We start from the raw sequence: 23,189 nt of genomic DNA, 5'->3' as shown, positions 1-23,189 counted from the left end.
TCCTGTATGCATGGTCTATTATCAGATGGTAAATGATTTTAACATATTGAACCATATATCCTGTATTCATGGTCTATTATCAGATGTTAAATGATTTTGACATATTGAACCATATAGCCTGTATGCATGGTCTATTATCAGATGGTAAATTATTTTAACATATTGAACCATACAGCCTGTATGCATGGTCTATTATCAGATGTTAAATGATTTTAACATATTGAACCACATAGCCTGTATGCATGGTCTATTATCAGATGGTAAATGATTGTAACATATTGAACCATATATCCTGTATGCATGGTCTATTATCAGATGTTAAATGATTTTGACATATTGAACCATATAGCCTGTATGCATGGTCTATTATCAGATGGTAAATGATTTTAACATATTGAACCATACAGCCTGTATGCATGGTCTATTATCAGATGTTAAATGATTTTAACATATTGAACCACATAGCCTGTATGCATGGTCTATTATCAGATGGTAAATGATTGTAACATATTGAACCATATATCCTGTATGCATGGTCTATTATCAGATGGTAAATGATTGTAACATATTGAACCATATATCCTGTATTCATGGTCTATTATCAGATGGTAAATTATTTTAACATATTGAACCATATATCCTGTATTCATGGTCTATTATCAGATGGTAAATTATTTTAACATATTGAACCATATAGCCTGTGTTCATGGTCTATTATCAGATGGTAAATGATTTTAACATATTGAACCATATATCCTATATTCATGGTCTATTATCAGATGTTCTATTAGCAATAAGCATGATCCCCTGTAGCCCAACGGATGCAGCATAGTGGATGCAGCATATAATTATTCACTCAGAATTGTTGTTGGGGGGTTTCTATTACAAAGTGTGTAATTGCCCTTTTAAGATGCCGTTGCCCCTTTAAGAGCTCTGTTGCAAATGTGCCTAAACCATGCTTGACACTCCGGTTTTAAGATGCCGTTGCCCCTTTAAGAGCTCTGTTGCAAATGTTCCTAAACCATGCTTGATACTCCGGTTGTAACTGCATTTTTAAAACAATGCTTTAGCGTGATTGTAGGAGTATAGAAATAAATGTTTTATCAATGGAAAGCTTGGATCCCCCTCTTTTTTTAACAAAGGTCAAAACTGCTTTCAAAAGTGTTTCCCCCGTGATTGCATTAAGAGTTGTTGTCCGTTGACCGCTTGAATAAACGGCCCTACAAAGGCAAAAGAGCATCAACTAGAAAAAAGTCCAACTGAAGACAAAAAGGCTTTAAAGTTGTTTTTGCTGTTCAGCCAAATATGTCGTAGGTAGATAAGTGTAAATGCACTGATGTATCATCTTATTATGACCACTGATCTGACCTATGACCCCTAAAATGTTGATACTGCACTCTGCCTTTGTATGACCTTAAACAGCTGTATGGGTCATGCAAAAGCAAAGTGCAGTATCTAAAAAATCTAAATGTGTTTATCCAGCTTTCTTGTTGTTTTTAATGGTGTTGTGTAGTTGTGTTTTCATGTTTTGAATGTTGTATTGTAGCAACCCTCAAGCTTTTTTTTATCCATAAGGTAAGAACTATTTCATCACGGAGAATGTTTATCCTTATGTGACTTTGTATTACTATCAATGCTGTCCTTTTCTTTATGTTAGCGAGCGTTTCAATATTTTGTTTGCTATCTTTCTTACCGTTATCTGGGTATTTGCATTTCAATGCGAGTTAAACCATAATGTATCTGCGTGATTGTGCCGTGTTTATTCTGGTGATAACTGGATCACTGGCTGTCTCATGGAGTGTGTGAGGGTGAGTGTCATGGTCGGGATGGCCTGAACTCAGAGCCTGATAGAATACCAAGGAAAACCGTAGTAACTGCAGTAGAACATGGTGGAACAAAGCCAGATGGCAGTAACCTCACTTACTGCTTTTTCCTTGGTTATAACTCATCTTTGACCAAATGTGTAGCAGCAGTTTGCAATTGTACAGCAGAATAGCTGTGCACATAATCCTAATACCTCTTCATGGACTACATTTGAGCACTTGAACAGTGTCTTCTTTGAGGGCGTGAACTGGTATGGTAAGATTACCTAGTGGGGACAGTAACTGAAAGGTTGCTGGTTCGAATACCTGAGCCGTCAAGGTAAAAATCTGTCTGTGCCCTTAAGCAAGGCACTTACACCTGATTTGCTCCAGGGGGCGCCGTACTACTATGACCCTGTAAAACAACACATTTCACTGCATCTATCCGGTATCTGTGACAATACATTTACAAATATTGTATTTATTTATTACAACAGTTAATTTAACAATGCTGGTTATAAATCTTGTTGACATTCATCCAAGGACACCTTGACTTGCATTACACTCTCACTCCAGAAAACAATTCTCATGAAATCATATGACCTATAATTAGAGAAAATGATTCCTGTAAACGCGGCCTGCTACAAGCAGGAAACAAGTTATGGATGCGTGATCTGTCTTGTCATCTTTTTGGGGTAACCACATTGGAACATTCCAACATTCATCTTTAAGGACATGAACTGGCAAAACAGGTTTCAGCAAAGTATGGAGTCATTGTTTTCAGGAAGGTGTCTCCATGGCGATAGGAGGGACAGGAGGCAGACTAAGGGCAAGGGAAGCCTCCTGAACTACTGCCCTACAAAGGCAAAGAGCAGTCTACGCAAACAGTGAATCTGAGAAAAATGGCTTTAAAGTTGGGTTTTTTGTCCAATCATATCAACCATGACCACTGATCTGACCTATGACCCCTTAAATGCTGATACTGCACTCTGCCTTTGTATGACCTTAAACAGCTGTATGGGTAATGCAGAAGCAAAGTGCAGTATGTAGAAATCTAAATGTGTTTATCCAGCTTTCTTGTTGTTTTTCTGTTTGATGGAAACCGTTTGAGTGTTGTAACTATATTCCAACTGTATTTAATGCTGTTATGTAGTCGTGTTTTCATGTTTTCAATGTTGTATTGGAGTAGGCCTAACCCTCACCAATATTTCTGTTGATGGAGAGAGACACCAGACAAGACATAGAGACAGCAACAGAAGAATAGGATATGATGGAGAGAGACACCAGACAAGACACAGATACAGCAACAGAAGAATATGATATGATGGAGAGAGACACCAGACAAGACACAGAGACAGCAACAGAAGAATATGATATGATGGAGAGAGACACCAGACAAGACACAGAGACAGCAACAGAAGAATAGGATATGATGGAGAGAGACACCAGACAAGACACAGAGACAGCAATAGAAGAATAGAATATGATGGAGAGAGACACCAGACAAGACACAGAGACAGCAACAGAAGAATAGGATATGATGGAGAGAGACACCAGACAAGACACAGAGATAGCAATAGAAGAACAGGATATGATGGAGAGAGACACCAGACAAGACACAGAGATAGCAATAGAAGAACAGGATATGATGGAGAGAGACAGAACAGGCCATAACAGAAGAAAATAGACAAAGGAGAAAGTAACAAACTGGAACCTGAGACAGCAACAGACAAGACACAGATAGCAACAGACAGGACACAGACAGTAACAGACAAGACACAGACAACAGACAAGACACAGACAGCAAAATTCAATTTACAAACAGCAACAGAAAGGACACAGACAGCAACAGACAAGACATAGACAACAACAGACAAGACACAGAGAAAGTGACAGAAGAGGGCAGATGGAGAGAGAACCAAGGTTGGTTGAGCAGAAGAGGGGAGACAAGAGAGACAGCAACAGAAGAGGGGAGACAAGAGAGACAGCAACAGAAGAGGGGAGACAAGAGAGACAGCAACAGAAGAGGGGAGACAAGAGAGACAGCAACAGAAGAGGGGAGACAAGAGAGACAGCAACAGAAGAGGGGAGACAAGAGAGACAGCAACAGAAGAGGGCAGACAAGAGAGACAGCAACAGAAGAGGGGAGACAAGAGAGACAGCAACAGAAGAGGGCAGACAAGAGAGACAGCAACAGAAGAGGGCAGACAAGAGAGACATCAACAGAAGAGGGGAGACAAGAGACAGCAACAGAAGAGGGGAGACAAGAGAGACAGCAACAGAAGAGGGGAGACAAGAGAGACAACAACAGAAGAGGGGAGACAAGAGACAGCAACAGAAGAGGGAAGACAAGAGAGACAGCAACAGAAGAGGGGAGACAAGAGAGACAGCAACAGAAGAGGGCAGACAAGAGAGACAACAGCAGAGAAGAGGAGACAAGAGAGACAGCAACAGAAGAGGGGAGACAAGAGAGACAGCAACAGAAGAGGGGAGACAAGAGAGACAGCAACAGAAGAGGGCAGACAAGAGAGACAGCAACAGAAGACAGAGAAAGTAATGGAGAGAGGCAGAGGAGGGGAGATCAGACAGTAGACTGTATCACTTAAAGCTGCTCTATAGATTATAATTACTGCACAGTGAGTGTGTGTGTGTGTGTGTGGGGGGGGGGGGATATGTGTGTGTCTGTGAGTGTGTGTGTGTGAGAGAGAGAGAGTAAATAATGGTAAAACAGCATTATAATGATAGTCACACAATGTCAAATATTTCTTGAGTATAAACATTCTCCATGATGAAATAACCTTAGGCCTACTATAATACAACATTGAAAACATGAAAACACGACTACATAACACCATTAAATACAGTTGGAAGGTAGTAACAACTATCAAACAGTTTCCATCAAACAGATAAACAACAAGAAAGTTGGATCAACATATTTAGATTTCTTTATGCTGCACTTTGCCGTTGCATTACCCATATACTTGTTTAAGGTCATACAAAGGCAGAGTTCAGTATCAGCATTTTAGGGGTCATAGGTCAGATCAGTGGTTATGGTTGATATGCACGGACATTTGCGTAGACTGCTCTTTGCCTTTGTAGGGCAGTAGTTCAGGCGGCTTCCCTTGCCGTTTAGTCTGCCTCCTGTCCCTCCTATCGCCATGGAGACACCTTCCTGAAAACAATGACTCCATACTTCATGTCCTTAAAGATTAGAATGTTCCAATGTGGTTGACCAAAAAGATGACAAGATAGATCACACATTCATCATTCAGGGTTACTATCAAACAGAAATGTCACATTTCTGGTTTGTCCATACCTTGTTTCCTGCTTGTAGCAGTGTGCGTTTACAGGAATCGTTCTCTCTAACTATAAGTCACATGATTTCATGAGAATATTTTTCTGCAGTAAGAGGGTAATGCAAGTGAAGGTGTCCTTGGATCAACGTCAACAAGAGTTATAACCAGCTTTGTTAAATTAACTGTTGGAATTGCAAAAAATATATATGTTTTTATTGTCAGATACACCGGATAGGTGCAGTGAAATGTGTTGTGTTACAGGGTAAGGCATAGTAGTACAGCACCCATGAAGCAAGTTAGTGTTAAGTGCCTTGCTTAAGGGCACATCAACAGATTTTCACATTGACGGCTCGGGTATTTGAACCAGCGACCTTTAAGTTACTGGCCCAACATTCTAACCACTAGGCAATGTGACCACACCATACCAGGTCCCGCCCTAAAAGAAGAAAATGTTTAAGTGTTCAAATGTAGTCCATGAAGAGGTATTAGGATTATGTGCACAGCTATTCTGCCATACAATTGCAAACTGCTGCTACACATTTGGTCAAAGATGAGTTCAGACCTAAATCAGGCTTCATAGTATCTGTTATATCTTGTGACAAAGTGTCCTGGTTCAAATATCTTCCGTTTCAGAGAAAATGGAGGGTCAAATTTGATGCAACTATAAAATCCCAGTAAAAACCAAGGAAACAGCAGTAAGTGAGGTTACTGCCATCTGGCTTTGTTCCACCATGTTCTACTGCAGTTACTACGGTTTTCCTTGGTATTCTATCAGGCTCTGAGTTCAGGCCATCCCGACCATGACACTCACCCTCACACACTCCATGAGACAGCCAGTGATCCAGTTATCACCAGAATAAACACGGCACAATCACGCAGAAACATTATGGTTTAACTCGCATTGAAATGCAAAATACCCAGATAATGGTAAGAAAGATAGCAAACAAAATAGCGACCCAATCGTAATGCCTGTGGTAAATGTGGGTTGAATTTGGATATCCCTATGGGGCTAGTTAGGGACCATCAGTAAATTACACCATGTACATGGGACAACATGTTACAATTCCAATAGCTCCAAATTTAGATTACAAAACTAAAGAGAGACATCAGACAAGACACAGAGACAGCAACAGAAGAATAGGATATGATGGAGAGAGACACCAGACAAGACACAGAGACAGCAACAGAAGAATAGGATATGATGGAGAGAGACACCAGACAAGACACAGAGACAGCAACAGAAGAATAGGATATGATGGAGAGAGACACCAGACAAGACACAGAGACAGCAACAGAAGAATAGGATATGATGGAGAGAGACACCAGACAAGACACAGAGACAGCAACAGAAGAATAGGATTGATGGAGAGAGACACCAGACAAGACACAGAGACAGCAACAGAAGAATAGGATATGATGGAGAGAGACACCAGACAAGACACAGAGACAGCAACAGAAGAATAGGATATGATGGAGAGAGACACCAGACAAGACAAAGAGACAGCAACAGAAGAATAGGATATGATGGAGAGAGACACCAGACAAGACACAGAGACAGCAACAGAAGAATAGGATATGATGGAGAGAGACACCAGACAAGACACAGAGACAGCAACAGAAGAACAGGATATGATGGAGAGAGACACCAGAAAAGACACAGAGACAGCAACAGAAGAATAGGATATGATTGAGAGAGACACCAGACAAGACATAGGGACAGCAACAGAAGAATAGGATATGATGGAGAGAGACACCAGACAAGACAGAGACAGCAACAGAAGAATAGGATATGATGGAGAGAGACACCAGACAAGATGAAAGACATCAATAGACGACACAGAGAAAGTGATGGAGAGAGACAGAGGAGGGGAGAACACACAGTAGACTATCACTAAAAGCTGATATAGGGATTCTAATTACTGCACTGAGAGAGAGAGAGAGAGAGAGAGAGAGAGAGAGAGAGAGAGAGAGAGAGAGAGAGAGAGAGAGAGAGAGAGAGAGAGAGAGAGAGAGAGAGAGAGAGAGAGAGAGAGAGAGAGAGAGTGTTTAGGTATTGTGGGGTTATTTAATCAGTTTGGCTCATTTGACAGGTCAGAGTATATATTTGAAGGTCTTGAGTGGTTTTTGGCAATACACTGGTGATGTATTCATGGATTTAGCTGTTGAAATTCCTTCCCGGACCCTCCTACTGGCTGTGGGCTAAGCCACCGATGTCTTCACATCCTAGCTGCTACCCCTGAGGAGAGAGGAGCTACTACCCCTGGGGAGAGAGGAGCTGTTACCCCTGGGGAGAGAGGAGCTGTTACCCCTGGGGAGAGAGGAGCTGCTACCCCTGGGGAGAGAGGAGCTGTTACCCCTGGGGAGAGAGGAGCTGCTACCCCTGGGGAGAGAGGAGCTACTACCCCTGGAGAGAGGAGCTGTTACCCCTGGGGAGAGTGGAGCTGCTACCCCTGGGGAGAGAGGAGCTGTTACCCCTGGAGAGAGGAGCTGCTACCCCTGGGGAGAGAGGAACTGTTACCCCTGGGGAGACAGGAGCTGCTACCCCTGGGGAGATAGGAGCTGTTACCCCTGGGGAGACAGGAGCTGTTACCCCTGGGGAGAGAGGAGCTGCTACCCCTGGGGAGAGAGAAGCTGTTACCCCTGGGGAGACAGGAGCTGTTACCCCTGGGGAGACAGGAGCTGTTACCCCTGGGGAGAGAGGAGCTGTTACCCCTGGGGAGAGAGGAGTTGCTACCCCTGGGGAGAGAGGAGCTGCTACCCCTGGGGAGAGAGGAGCTGCTACCCCTGGGGAGAGAGGAGCTGCTACCCCTGGGGAGAGAGGAGCTGTTACCCCTGGGGAGAGAGGAGCTGTTACCCCTGGGGAGAGAGGAGCTGTTACCCCTGGGGAGAGAGGAACTTGCTGATGTTTCACAATATGCCATGGCCGTCTCAGTCACCAGGTCTCAACCCAATTGAAGACAACCATCAACAAAACACTAAATTATGGAATTTCTTGTGGAAGAATGATGTCACATCCCTCCAATAGAGTTCAAAATACTATTATTATTATTTATTTATTTTTTAAACCTTGACAATAAACATTTTAATGAACCACAAACACTTGATGTTTAGGGATAGCACACACATAGGGAGACAGTTTGCGTTCCTTCTCACATATGCACCTAGGAAGATGCAGTGTTTCTCAATCTGTCATTTTACATAATGTTGCAAGACACATACCATAAAATTAATCCATAGACTTTTGTCCATATTTACAGAAGGCTGTCATTTCACAAATTGTTCCTATATTGAAAGGACATAGGGAAAATAAAGTCAAACATTTCAATACAAAATAATAAAAACAATCACAGCATTACTCAGTCTTAATGAAATTTAACCATATTAACCAGTTTAATCAAATTGTTTTCATTTGGAACACTAAATCAGAACTACATTTGGAGTTCCAGACACTTGTAGAATGTATTCCAAGGCACATTGTAAGAGCTATAAAGAGACAGGGAGTGGGAGAGAGAACAGGTAGAACCTGATATGGAAATGAGCAGAACAAACTAAAGGAACTTTCCACCACCGAATGATCATTCCAGACTCTACTTCTATTGAGAGACATATAAAAGGTAAGACGACGATTGTTATGTGTATTAATATAGTTGATGATATTGTTATGTGTATTCATATAGTTGATGATATTGTTATGTGTATTCATATAGTTGATGATATTGTTATGTGTATTAATATAGTTGATGATATTGTTATGTGTATTAATATAGTTGATGATATTGTTATGTGTATTTATATAGTTGATGATATTGTTATGTGTATTCATATAGTTGATGATATTGTTATGTGTATTAATATAGTTGATGATATTGTTATGTGTATTAATATAGTTGATGGATATTTTGGTAGACAGAGTGTTATAATAGGTCTACTCTCCTTAAAATGTTTTGGATATAAATTAGATGCGTGGGGTGAATTCCTTCTGTTTCCATCTGTGTGCCCCAGGGTGATCGCTCCTACACTATCTAGAATCTAAAAGGGTTCTTTGGCTGTCCCCATAGGAGAACCCTTTGTAGAACCCTTTTTGGTACTAGGTAGAACCCTTTTGGGTTCCATGAAGAATCCTTTCCACAGAGGGTTCTACATGGAAGCCAGAACGGTTTTACCTGGAACCCAAAAGCGTTATCCTGTGGGGACAGCCAGAGGACCCTTTTGGAACTCTTTTTTCTAAGAGTGTACTGTATCAAAGGTCTATAGACTTGTCTTCTCAAAACAGGCTTAAAACACAACAAGCAACAACATTTTCTCTTTCTAATCTACTGTTAACTCTTTTCACTCAGGAAGGTATGTTGTGTGAAAGAGAGACAAATAAATACTGTGGAAAGACTAACAACAACTTACACTTCCTCAAAACAGGTTGTGTGTGTTCATTAGTGCCCACCGTAGCAAAACGTTTGGCAACATAAACTGTTTAGGTCACGTTGTACAGCGTTTGGAGTAAACTGTTTATGCAACATTTTAAAACTGTTGGCTGCAGAGTAAACTAATGAATACGACCCAGGTTGTAGCCTACAACTCGGCTGTTGATGGCTGCCTCATGCTGAAACCTGAACTTAGCCTGAGGGGTGGACTATGATGCAAGCTAGATATACTGGTTTTCTAAAGTTAGCTTCAGTTAGATTCACATTCCAGCTCAGGCCTCACCCATAAGAATATACAGAGCGCTAGTCATCACGAAGGTGCTCTCTCAGCAGAACAGTAGATATCTCAATGACTTGACATGTTCTGGTTGTGAATTCAGGCTACAAGGTGATAATCCTGCCTGGAATGATTGTAAAGTGTGTAGAGAAATTAAATGTATGGTGTAATTTTAGTACAGTGAATGTATGTAAAACACTCAGACCTAACAGTCTACTTCTACTGAGACAGGTTTGTGTCAGTTTAATCATACAAAATGGTGATAACTGAACATGGGCAAGTCAAATTCAATATATCAATATTCAAGACTCAACCTTTGCAGAATCAGAATCACCTTTATTCGCCAAGTACATTTGCATGTACATATGTAGGATCTTAATTTGAGCCAGTTTGCTACAGCAGGAAAATATTCCTGCAGCAACAGGAAGTGTGAATTATAATTAATGGACATTTTTGTAGCGGTTGATACATTTTTATTAAGCGAAACTCAAGTCTGGCATTTCTAAGTGGAAATTACAAACTTCAGAAGCCTTTTAAAACCTCAAATACACTACAAGTTTTACATTTCCTGCATTGCGGGAAAGTTATTCTGCAGTGGGGGGTGATCAAATTAAGATCCGACATCTGTACACATAATTCTACATGGTGATAGTGACAGACAACATTTAGAGACAGAATACAGACAGAAGAGTTTACACAAATGTCTGTACAACATTATACACAACTAGGAAGAGTGAGCATAGAGCTATAAGAGAATGAACAGTGGATATACAGATATACAGTACAGTGGGAATACAGTTGGTATACAGATATACAGTACAGTGGGAATACAGTTGATATACAGATATACAGTACAGTGGGAATACAGTTGATATACAGATATACAGTACAGTGGGAATACAGTTGGTATACAGATATACAGTACAGTGGGAATACAGTTGATATACAGATATACAGTACAGTGGGAATACAGTTGGTATACAGATATACAGTACAGTGGGAATACAGTTGATATACAGATATACAGTACAGTGGGAATACAGTTGATATACAGATATACAGTACAGTGGGAATACAGTTGGTATACAGATATACAGTACAGTGGGAATACAGTGGATGTCCACATGTACAGTACCAGTATAAATATATCTAAGAGAGATGAACAGAGTGCTAATGCAGTATAGTTCAGTTATTTAGTGTACAGTTCAAAGATGGCTTGATGTGGTGTGCAGCATAGAGTGTATAGTCCTTTAGTCTCTATGGGCCAGATGGTAGTGTACAGTTCAGAGAGGGCTTGATGTGGTGAGCAGCATAGAGTGTATAGTCCTTTAGTCTCTATGGACCAGATGGCCAGTTGGTCAGGGCCACAGCATGGGGAAATAAACTGTTCAGATGGGGGTCTATAACATCCAATCACATAGGTTTACAGCAGCTGACAGTTGCAACGTTATTGCTAATAACTCAAACTGCCTTATTTAGATAAAAACATAATCTCTGTACAGATGTAGGATCTTAATTTGATCACCCTGTTGCAGGAGAACTAAAACTTGTAGTGTATTTGAGTGTATTTAAGCTTTAAAAAATGTTTCTGAAGATGATCAATTCCACTTTGTGTTAAAAGAATTGTTCATTAATTATAATCCACATAATAATTAAAATGTCCTGTTGCTGCAGGATTATTTTCCTGCTATAGCAAACTGGCTAAAATTAAGATCCTACATCTGTAGCAATACACCTCTCTTTGATGTACATGGCTATATCAGGACTGACTTTTGACCATTTGACATCTTTTATTTACTGTTGTTTAGGCTGGTTGAATGAGTTGCCTATAAAAGCTACTTCATCTGCAAGAGAACAGGCGGCTAAACCAGCGACTGTAAGAAGTTATGTGATTTCCTCATATGAACGTGAAAGTAAGTGTGTAGCCTACGCAGTTACACAATGGCTGTTGAAACTGTGGCACATATTTCTCGGTAACATTAGAAGTCGGATGAATGTGTTGATATGTAGGAAAGACGGGCAGACTCTCGTAGGTCTAGGCTAAACTACAAACTATTATAAGGTTAGGTCAACGTCAGACATTCAATAGTCAGAGTAGGTTTGAGCTATGATCACTTATCATGTTGACAAACCTGATGGTCTCCGTTTGAAATGGTGTGAAAAATACCATGCCTAGGCTACAAGCTCTGTCCTGCTACTGTTAGGTCTGTAACGTTATGGGAACTGATCTGAACAGGTTTAGGCTGGTCATCTAGGATATGTAGGCTATAGCTGAGGTATAGACCTCCATCTGTATCAGGACTAGGCTCCTGCTACTGTTACTGTTATAACGTTATGGGAACTGATCTGAACAGGTTTAGGCTGGTCATCTAGACTATAGCTGAGGTCAGTGGTGATTTTAGCATGTCAATCTTGGTGGGGCAAAACATAAATAAAGGGGAATGCATGCCAGCAAAGCCACTCCACAACACAACACTAAACAATACATTCATTGCACTATAACGGTGACAAACGGTGCCCACAAACTGTTAGGGCCTACATAAAGCAGAGTCCCAACAGCAGAGTCCCAACAGCAGAGTCCCAACAGCAGAGTCCCAACAGCAGAGTCCCAACAGCAGAGTCCCAACAGCAGAGTCCCAACAGCAGAGTCCCAACAGCAGAGTCCCAACAGCAGAGTCCCAACAGCAGAGTCCCATAAGCTGTCCTATCATTTCTCTTCATTATTTCTCTTCATATGACAAGGATTAAAAAGGATTTGCCTGTAGATTGTCGACCTGATTCGTGATGATGACTGCTGGCTAAGATTTTGAAAGTATGATGTTGACATGATCAGTCCAATCAAAGCTACTGTAGATATGTGATTTGACGTCATTTTATCTGTGGCCAATGACCTTCTTGGATGGGCACTTCTAATGTAACTCTGTGGCAGCACCCAGGGGGCTTGAATTTTCTAGCTCTACCCTTAGACTTGGCAGTGACGTAGTGTCCCCATGAGTGACAGAACACTGAGCCAATCACGGCGCAGCGCTCTGTATTTTCTTCTGGCTTGCCCCACCACCACAGAAAGCACTGAGCTAGGCTGAAACACCTGCATTTTGGAGCTCCCTTACTCAAGAAAACAAAAAAGAGACCATGTTTGTATGCGGCAATATTAACTCAATGATATATATATATATATTTGTATTTTTTGCAAACTGATATGTGACACGTATTAATGCCAAAATAACATGCAAAACAGGAAAGGCCACCTGCCCTTAATGACGGGTCGCTGGTTGAGAGAATGCCAAGAGTGTGCAAAGCTGTCATCAAGGCAAAGGGTGGCTATTTGAAGAATCTCAAATATAAAATATATTTTGATTTGTTTAACACTTGTTTGGTTACTACATGATTCCATATGTGTTATTTCATAGTTTTGATGTCTTCACTATTATTCTACAATGTAGAAAATAGTACAAAATAAAGAAAAACCCTTGAATGAGTAGGTGTTCTAAAACATTTGACCAGTAGTGTATATATTTTTTACATTGTTAGCAAACTGATATTTGACATGTATTAATGCCACAATAACATGCAAAACAGGAAAGGCCACCTGCCCTGAATGACGGGTCGCCACTTGCTGAGGTATAGACCTTGATCTGCTTTACACAACAACAAAAAAACTGTTATACATTATAACCTAGCCTACTCTAAATAATATAAAATCTCTTAATTGTTGCAAAAAACCTTTCTGTATAGATCACTGATCCCCCCCAGATCAATCAAGCCTGTTTTAGCCCTTCTGTCTACATTCTCAGATATGTTTAGAAAATAACAGATTCAAAAATAATAAATGGCCGACTTTTAATGAATACAAATAAGTGTGTGACGTGGCCATGGAGAAGAGATGTCACAACTACATATTCATGTGATTGCATTAAATCACCTGACTGTTTCGATATGTCTGTTAGTACATGTTTTGTAAGAGATCATTAATAAATGATAACAATTCACATTCAAGAATTACTGTGTTAACTACAACCAAAATGTTGGATCTCTGTTTAGGGGTCAGTGGTCTAAAATGAGTCTCTCTGGGGAGAGAGAGGAGGGGGGCCCTGCCTCTAAAATGAGTCTCTCTGGGGAGAGAGAGGAGGGGGGCCCTGCCTCTAAAATGAGTCTCTCTGGGGAACATGACACCAAAGCTAAGAGGTGAGATGACAATTTTGTTTAAGAATTATTAAGAGTTTATTTCCTAAATGCTATTTCCACAATTTTTCACGTGTGTTTTTTAATCAGAAATGGTTGCTTATGGGTACCTTCAATATTACTGTTCTCAGATGTTTAATTAATAGATTTTAGATATCATTATTTTTTTATTTATTGCAAAATGCTATATATCCATTGTTTAGCTGAAATTGAATGTTCGTATCCTGTATATTTGACTGTATTATCTGGTTGTCTCACCTAGCTATCTTAAGATGAATGCACTTACTGTAAATCGCTCTGGGTAAGAGCATCTGCTAAACAGGTGGGGCTCTGCCCTGAATGACAGGTCACCACTGCTCCAAAGCAATTACATGTGGTACAGGAACCACTGACTCACTGCATGTTTCTATTATCAAGACACCTGCTGGTACCTCTTAACTGGTTAGTACAGCTCATGAGGTGTCCTAAATATCTGCCAACTAGGTTGGACACTTATGAATAAAGAGGCTTCATGCATAGCTTTAATTTATACCCATAAGAGTAGGACTAGAATGGCTTTATTCTCAGCACTCATTTTCTACTCCGAGACGCTTTTTGGATATGGGCCCAGATCTCAAAATATTGTAACGACCCAGTATTAAATGAGTCTGTCTGGGAGAGAGAGGACCAATTGTTCTACTCTGAGACGCTTTTTGGATACGTGCCCAGATCTCAAAATCTTGTTTTAAAAAATATTTTTGTTTTTGTTTTACATAATTTAAAAAAGAATATAACTAATGTACCCGACTTTAAAGACTGCTTTTAGTTTATTGTGTGGCAGTGCTCATGTCCGCGTTCTGGAACTGTTCGCGTCCACGTACAGAAATGCCCGTGTCCACCTACGGTTTGGCGCCAAGCATATTGTCCAGTTACGCGCAGAGTGGACTGATGTGATCTTGGGGAATAACGACAGAGTTCGTTATAGTGTTGAGACACCGAAGTTTATTGTTCAATTCGTTTTTTGCGTAATGGTCAGTGACAGTATGAGTGTAGCCAGATCCTTTTCACTCGCTATTCTTGTTTAATTGTGTGGTTCACCGGATTCGTCATCATCCTCGAGGGACAGACGAACGACCTGCTAGCTAGCCAAGCTAGTCGGTACAGCTAGCTAAGCTAGCTACTCTACCAGCAGCATCCTAGTTATCCTAGCTACCACTACATCATCACCGGCTGCCTGCATTTCTTGTGGACCGATGGAGCTCCCTGGTTGTTTCTTCCACCTGTTAAATACCATGGAGGGCTTCTCCCTCTCTCGTTGATGGATGCTGGCTTCCTACGCTCCCTCTGTCCGGTTCTCCTCTCTATTCTAGATGGACGGTAACTTTACCGTTTAACCCCTCTGTGTCCAAGGACTGAACTTTTGAATATTATTTTCGGGGCGCCTCAAGTGACATTTTTTACAACGTTTATTTCTGATAAAATGAGTTAATTGCATCCGCCATGGAGCCAAGTTCCATAATATTACCTTCTGTCCCTGGTTATGAAGTAATCGCGAAAAAACAGGCCTTATGTTTGGCCATTTTTCACCCTACCAGCTCCTATTAGTTCTATTGAGCTCCGTGACAACGACTCGCCTTCAGAACGTTCTATTCCCAGCCCATTGTTCTGCATCACAATGCCAGCTTCACTATTGTTATCAATGAGACCTGCCTGCGTTAACCCTGTAGGTTTACCTCAGGTAACTTATTATTTCCAAGGTTACGGCTACTTGGTGAGTCTTAACCCTGTAGGTTTACCTCAGGTAACTTATTATTAACAAGGTTAAGGCTAGTTGGTGAGCACAAACACTGTTCACCTGAGTACATGTTGTGGTCATTGCTAGCAGTGCAAGTGATGGAAGGCGGATAGCCATCAAACATTAAAAATTTTCTGGTCATGGTTAACTATATTTGTTTTAAGAAAAAAGTGTACAATCTAAACAAAACGCAAGTCCCTGTCCTCTTTTTCAAGATGTGGACGATTTTAAACAGCCAGAAGACATTTTTTAATTAAGAAATAACCATTTTTTTGACGACTTGTGGTCTCTAAATGGCTGCTGGGTAATTTGATATGCATCGAAATCTTCGTTCATAGGCATCAAATTGAGCGAATGCTGCGCAGGTTCACTGAGTTGCAAACCAAATGGGTATAATGGGGTGATTGTTGTCTAATCGGTGGTCTAGCTAATGGATTTGTAGATCTGACGCAGTTGCTACCTCAGATTATGAGCCTAAGCCTAGCAAGTGTCATGAAGTGTCAGGTCTCCCGCAGTGGTCTAAGGCCGATAGAGATCCTGGTTCGAATCCAGACTGTCGTAGCCAGCCGCGACCTGGAGTCTCATGAATAAAAAATATGTAAATGTAATGAATTAGTTATGTAGTACCCACAGACGGCCACAAGGAGGAGCAAGAGTGCCATAAACCCATACTGTTTTTTGCCATATAAACCCTAAACCTAACAATCAATCAAATGTATTTATAAAGCCCTTTTTACACCAGCAGATGTCACAAAGTGCTATACAGAAACTCTTACCCTACTCATAACCTATTTTAGCCGTAACACGTTTAGAAACTATTTTAGTAATAATATTATCTTAGTAAATACAATTATAGTATTAAATAGCGTTTTGATTATTTTGTTGTTATTTTATTATATATATTATTGCAAGGCAGAACACTTGATAAACATTTGTTTTATTTTTCAAATGTGGTTTCAACTGGGTGACCTAGTAACCTCTATGTGAAAGTCCAGAAACTGGCGTGGGACAGGTGGGTAAGGTTTGAGACTGATCTAAGGAATTAACAAGAAAAATACACTTTATTTCTCAGCTGCCTCACCAAGACTATATGTCCCATGATTTTCTAAAATGGTCACTCATTACTTTAGTTAGCTATATATCTCGTATTAGGCCTGTGATGCTTTTGGAAGAGTAACAAAATAGTGACTATAGCAGGTGTTGAACCCCGGGTAAATAATCACTAGTCAGATGCTCCAACCTCAACCCTAGTATACATGCATTTTTAAATATCTAATATATCGATTAAACAACCTCGGAATAGATAAGACAAGAGTGCGTCTTCCAGCCCACCAATGAATTACATCATGCAACCCTCCCGGTTAGCAAATGTACCTCAACATGCCCCTCGCTTGTGCTAGAAGGCAGAGTGCTCGCTGCTGGTTGATGAATCTGACAATGAATGTACTAGGAAAATACGTTTTTCTCGACCAGAGGTGACTAAATTAATGTTCAGGCTTATTGATAATCGTTATAGTAATGAAGTATAATTTCAAAACATGAGCATAAAAACAGCTAATAATAAACATGAATCATCATTATATTATTTCACAGTAATCTGTGAAATGCTTTTTCAGTCGGTCCTCTTGCGTTAGCAGTGTGGAAAGGGACAGTAAAAAGTTTGTGCAGGAGTTTTCCTGTGAGGGGGAGTGGTGGTGTATCCAGGGAGAAAACTAAACTAACCTTCTGAAATGTCATTCATGGTCTTACGCTGCCATCTATTGGAATTATTTAGCAACTGCAGTAGTACTGAATAAAGTATATCCTTACTAAAGTAGTAATTTCAAAATATGACCTTTTCTAGTTCATTTTACCACTTACAACCATAACATAACAATTTATAGCATAACAAACAATGAAACTGACATAAACCAAAAACACCATACATTTAGTTAACTATATATATATATATATACTATTTATTTAGATGGGTGACATTATCTGCCAAAGTAAAACCACTGTAGATAAAGAAGAGCTCTCCAGTAGGTGAACCAAAACATTCAAAGGCCATTTTCTCAAAATTGAGGTTACAAGTTTATCATCTTTCAAAGCAGAATTACTTTCCCATTGTTCCTCAACTGTAGTGTATGATATACCTTTTTCTAGCTGAGTCTCTACTTTTATCCAATGTCAAAAACACAAATTTCAAATTTTGCTACATAAAATTGAGCTGATCGGTCACATTTGACTATGTAAAACTTAGCAGTACTACTGAGGCAGATATATATTATTACTGTGTAAAACCTAGCAGTACTACTTATTTCTCTGAGAGTGAGACATATATATATTATTACTGTGTAAAACGTGGCAGTACTACTTATTTCTCTGAGAGTGAGGCACTTATTTCTCTGAGAGTGAGGCAGATATATATATTATTACTGTGTAAAACCTAGCAGTACTACTTATTTCTCTGAGAGTGAGGCAGACATATATTATTACTGTGTAAAACCTAACAGTACTACTTATTTCTCTGAGAGTGAGGCAGATATATAGCATTGTGCAAAAAAACATGATTATTTGTCTCTCTGAAATGAAACCATCAAGTGATAGATTTTAAACAAATACATGTCTGTCATTGAACAATCACATACCATGATTAGCTACTGAAGAAACACACCAATCTCTTTCATAATTTCTTTAAACAATAAAATCTAATTTAGCGTTTCTGAAAATAGATATATAGCATTTTGGAATGAAACTCATCTTATGTTTCCCCATCCGAGCTCAGAGTAGATGAGAGATGTAATGTTTGTCTCTGTTGTGTTGAAGTCCAATCAAGCAGGAGAGACCAGCCTCCCCTGTACCCAGCTGTGTGTCCATGAAGAGTGACCGGTCTTTGGATCTACCTATAGAGTTCAGAGAGGGAGACTTTTCTACTGAACAAAGGTAAGAAAAACTCATGGGTCATGGTCAGTGAGTTAAACAACACTGTCTCTAGTCATTTCTCCACTCCCATTTTCCCATTTCTTTTTGTTGTTTTCATAATCCATAGGCTAAATCTTTTTTTCCATTTTCATAGTCCTGAAACAATATTAAACAAACACAACATTCCCTCTGTGTGTGTGTGTGTGTGTGTGTGTGTGTGTGTGTGTGTGTGTGTGTGTGTGTCAGTGAGTGTGTGTGCACTCCCTGGATGAGGAGATGTAATCTCTATCCTGATTGCCTAGTCACTTTTACCCCTACGTACATGTACATATTTCCTAAATTACCTCAACTCCCTGGTACCCCTGCGCATTTACTCAGTACTGGTACTCCTTGTATATAGTCTAGTTATTACCTCAACTACCTGGTACCCCTGCACATTGACTCAGTACTGGTACTCCTTGTATATAGTCTAGTTATTACCTCAACTACCTGGTACCCTGCACATTGACTCAGTACTGGTACTCCTTGTATATAGTCTAGTTATTACCTCAACTACCTGGTACCCTGCACATTGACTCAGTACTGGTACTCCTTGTATATAGTCTGTGTGTGTGTGTGTGTGTGTGTGTGTGTGTGTCTGTGTGTGTGTCAGTGAGTGTGTGTGCACTCCCTGGATGAGGAGATGCAATCTCTATCCTGATTGCCTAGTCACTTTTACCCCTACGTACATGTACATATTTCCTAAATTACCTCAACTCCCTGGTACCCCTGCGCATTTACTCAGTACTGGTACTCCTTGTATATAGTCTAGTTATTACCTCAACTACCTGGTACCCCTGCACATTGACTCAGTACTGGTACTCCTTGTATATAGTCTAGTTATTACCTCAACTACCTGGTACCCTGCACATTGACTCAGTACTGGTACTCCTTGTATATAGTCTAGTTATTACCTCAACTACCTGGTACCCCTGCACATTGACTCAGTACTGGTACTCCTTGTATATAGTCTAGTTATTACCTCAACTACCTGGTACCCCTGCACATTGACTCAGTACTGGTACTCCTTGTATATAGTCTAGTTATTACCTCAACTACCTGGTACCCCTGCACATTGACTCAGTACTGGTTCTCCTTATAGCCTCATTATTATTATTTTATTATGTTACTATTTCCTTTTTTATTTAGCTACTTTTTGTGACTTTTTAACTCTGCATTGTTGGGAAAGGGCTCGTAAGTAAGCATTTCACGGTAAAGTTTACCACTGTTGTATTCGGCGCATGTGAGAAATACAATTTGATTTGATTTGAAGCTCATGCGCAGAAATACGTCATTGTGTCTAATGGTCGTCTTGTGCCAAATCAAGTCAAATCAAAGGCACTCCTTCCATATAAAGTTGTTTTTGACTAACATGAAAATGTGTCCGTTTGTTTAACTACTTAAAACAGAACATTTTCAAAATGAACAACTACGGAAGTCATTTTTACCTCTCATTGACTTCTCAAACCCCAAACCCTGGCCTGGTCTGCTTCAAATGTATTCCCAGAATACATTTTTTGCATCAACAGTTGTCACAAAGTGCTTATATAGAAACCCAGTCTAAAACCCCAAAGATCAAGCAATGCAGATGTAGAAGCACAGTGGCTAGGAAAAACTCCCTAGAAAGGCAGGAACCTAGGAAGAAACTTAGAGAGGAACCAGGCTCTGAGGGGAGGCCAGTCCTCTTCTGGCTGTGCTGGGGGGAGATTATAACAGTACATTTCCATTAAGGCCAGATCATTCTTCAAGATTTTCAAATGTTCATAGATGACCAGCAGCGTCAAATAATAATCAATGTTGTTATAGAGGGTGCAACACGTCAGCACCTCAGGAGTAAATGTCATTTGGCTGTTCATAGCCGAGCATTCAGAGGTCGAGACAGCAGGTGTGGTAGGGAGAGAGAAGGAGAGGGAGAGAGAAAGAGAGGGAGAGAGAGAGAGGGTCGAAACAGCAGGTTCGGGTCAAGGTCACACGTCCGGTGAACAGGTCAGAGTTCCATTTCCGCAGGCAGACCAGTAGAAACTGGATCAGCAGCATGACAAGGTATCACGTCCAGTGGAGCATGTATCGATACTGATAGGATCGAAAGAAGGGGAGCGCTGCTCTCGGATCAGTTTTCTCCATTAAAATCTTTCCTTAACATTATAATTATTTCACAATACTGACCACGGATCAGCTTCTAGAATGATATTACTACCTACGGCTGCAAATATTGAGGTAGTTTATTCTAGTGCTTACCCAATAAAAATGCACTAAATCACAGATTTGGCACATCATTGGGCACATGTTATGCTACACATCATGAAATATATTGAGACAATTTACAGACAGTAGCCTACAAGTAGCAACATATAACTAAATATATTGAACATGGAATGTATTCCAATATGATTGAAATAGGCCTATAGCCTACTGTTTATATTTTAATGCAGTCATCTCAGTTTCATTTGAAGCATAATTTGTGTACGTCCCTTGTTTGAATCAATTGCAAAGACATTGGCAACTTTGTATTTGTAGTCAAATTTGTTCTGAATTTATCTGCGGTCACAGAGAGACGGATAAACCATGTGATTCTATGTTTAGCGGAGATCTTCTGTGTATAAAGTGACGCGGGAGGGCAAAAAAACATCTAACGACTCACTTGGCTGTTCTACAAGTGGTCTGAGGCAGGTGTTAGAATATGAGTGTTTTCAAGTGCAACGTTAATAACGATGGTTTTGGGAAACAGCTCAGAGATTTAACAATGCTCCTACGAAGATTCTAATGATGAACTTGGCCTTAAAATGCTTTTGGGAATCCGGACCCTGGATAAAAAACATCTGCTAAATGACTAAAATGTCAAATGTAAATGTTTTTCATACAGATCTCATATTACTGTATTGAATTATTATTTTTACAATATTTAAATATTGATATCACAAGTGTATCATTTGTACAGTTCTTTATTAAATATTTAGCATATTTATTACATTTAACTGTGTAAAATCTAGCAGTACTACTTATTTATCTGAGAGTAAGGCAGATATATAGCATTTTGCAAAAGAAACATTTGTCTCTCTGAAATGAAGCCATTAAGTGATCGATTTTAATCAAACACATGTCTGTCATTGAACAACCCTGCTATGATTAGATAGTGAGAAAACACAACCATTTGTTTGATAATTTCTTTAAACAAATAGAAGATCATTTACAAACATTTCTGAAAATGGATATATAGCATTTTGGAAAGAAACTCTTCCTCTGTTTCCCCATCTGAGCTCAGAGTAGATGAGAGATGTAATGTTTGTCTCTGTTGTGTTGAAGCCCAATCAAGCAGGAGAGACCAGCCTCCCCTGTACCCAGCTGTGTGTCCATGAAGAGTGACCGGTCTATGCGTCAACCTATATTCTTCAGAGAGGGAGACTTTTCTACTGAACAAAGGTAAGAAGAACTCATGGGTCATGGTCAGTGAGTTAAACAACACTGTTTCTAGTAATTTCTCCTCTCCCATTTTCCCATTTCTTTTTGTTGTTTTCATAATCCATAGGCTAAACCTTTTTTCCATTTTCATAGTCCTAAAACAATATTAAACAAACACAACATTCCCTCCCTGTGTGTGTGTGTGTGTGTGTGTGTGTGTGTGTGTGTGTGTGTGTGTGTGTGTGTGTGTGTGTGTGTGTGTGTGTGTGTGTGTGTGTGTGTGTGTGTGTGTGTGTGTGTGTGTGTGTGTGTGTGTGTGTGTACTCCCTGGATGAGGAGATGTAATCTCATGTTTTGTCCACAGAAACCAACAGGAGATTTCAGAGTCAGAGATTCTCAGTGGTCAATCTTCCCAGAGTCATCAAACAGACCTGGCCTCCATATTCAGTGTATGTGGTCCTGTTATGTACATTTGTTTTTGTTTACCTCAAGTAAAGTTGACCTGTCAATCATTCATTAATGTGTTAATGAGAAAGCATTTAGTCTCTTGCTTAACTTATTTACTTGATTTATTTCAGTTGCTTGAAGAGAATATTATAACATTTGTGAAGAACGAGCTGAAGATGTTCAAGAGGATTCTTAGTCCAGAACTCCCAGAAGGCTTTGAGAGTCAGAAGCAGGATAAGAAAGTGGTGGATGCTGAAGATGAGAAGCAGGAGAGCAGTGCCAGAGAGGGGGCTCTGAAGATCACACTGCACGTCCTGAGGAAAATGAACCAGAAGGAGCTTGCTGACACACTGGAGAAAAGTAAGAGCTGTCTGCCTCATGTTGAATGCGGTTTTAGAACATTTAAAAGCTGTAGCTAAAGTACAGCTAAAGTAGCTGTGTAACTCAATCATTTGTAGCAGCCTTAACACAACACCTAGTGACCTCATCAAGTAGCAGAAGAATGTGTTGTGTTGAGAGAGAGAGAGAGAGAGAGAGAGAGAGAGAGAGATAGAATACTAATAATGATATAAATCAGTCACACCAGTCTGTAATGCATTATGAAAACATTTACACATTTATACAGTCAGTTAAGCGAAAAAAGTATTATAA

General features: G+C 40.0%; 2 protein-coding genes across 2 annotated transcripts in view; one reads left to right on the top strand and one right to left on the bottom strand.

Moving 5' to 3' along the window:
* Positions 1-23,189, bottom strand: part of LOC311140296 (NACHT, LRR and PYD domains-containing protein 3-like) — a 633,219-nt gene that overhangs the window by 148,456 nt on the left and 461,574 nt on the right. The window lies entirely within an intron of this gene.
* LOC311142298 (NLR family CARD domain-containing protein 3-like) overlaps positions 13,838-23,189 on the top strand; it is a 96,112-nt gene continuing 86,760 nt past the window's right edge. The window contains exons 1-4 of the mRNA XM_084177917.1: positions 13,838-13,978; positions 21,996-22,112; positions 22,456-22,540; positions 22,670-22,898. Coding sequence (XP_084034043.1) covers positions 13,851-13,978; positions 21,996-22,112; positions 22,456-22,540; positions 22,670-22,898 — 559 coding nt within the window. The 5' untranslated portion in view covers positions 13,838-13,850. The remainder of the gene's footprint in view (positions 13,979-21,995; positions 22,113-22,455; positions 22,541-22,669; positions 22,899-23,189) is intronic.

Source organism: Coregonus lavaretus (assembly GCF_964263955.1).
Source record: "Coregonus lavaretus genome assembly, chromosome: 2".
Lineage (NCBI taxonomy): Eukaryota > Metazoa > Chordata > Actinopteri > Salmoniformes > Salmonidae > Coregonus > Coregonus lavaretus.
This window is presented reverse-complemented; position numbering and strand designations above follow the sequence as displayed.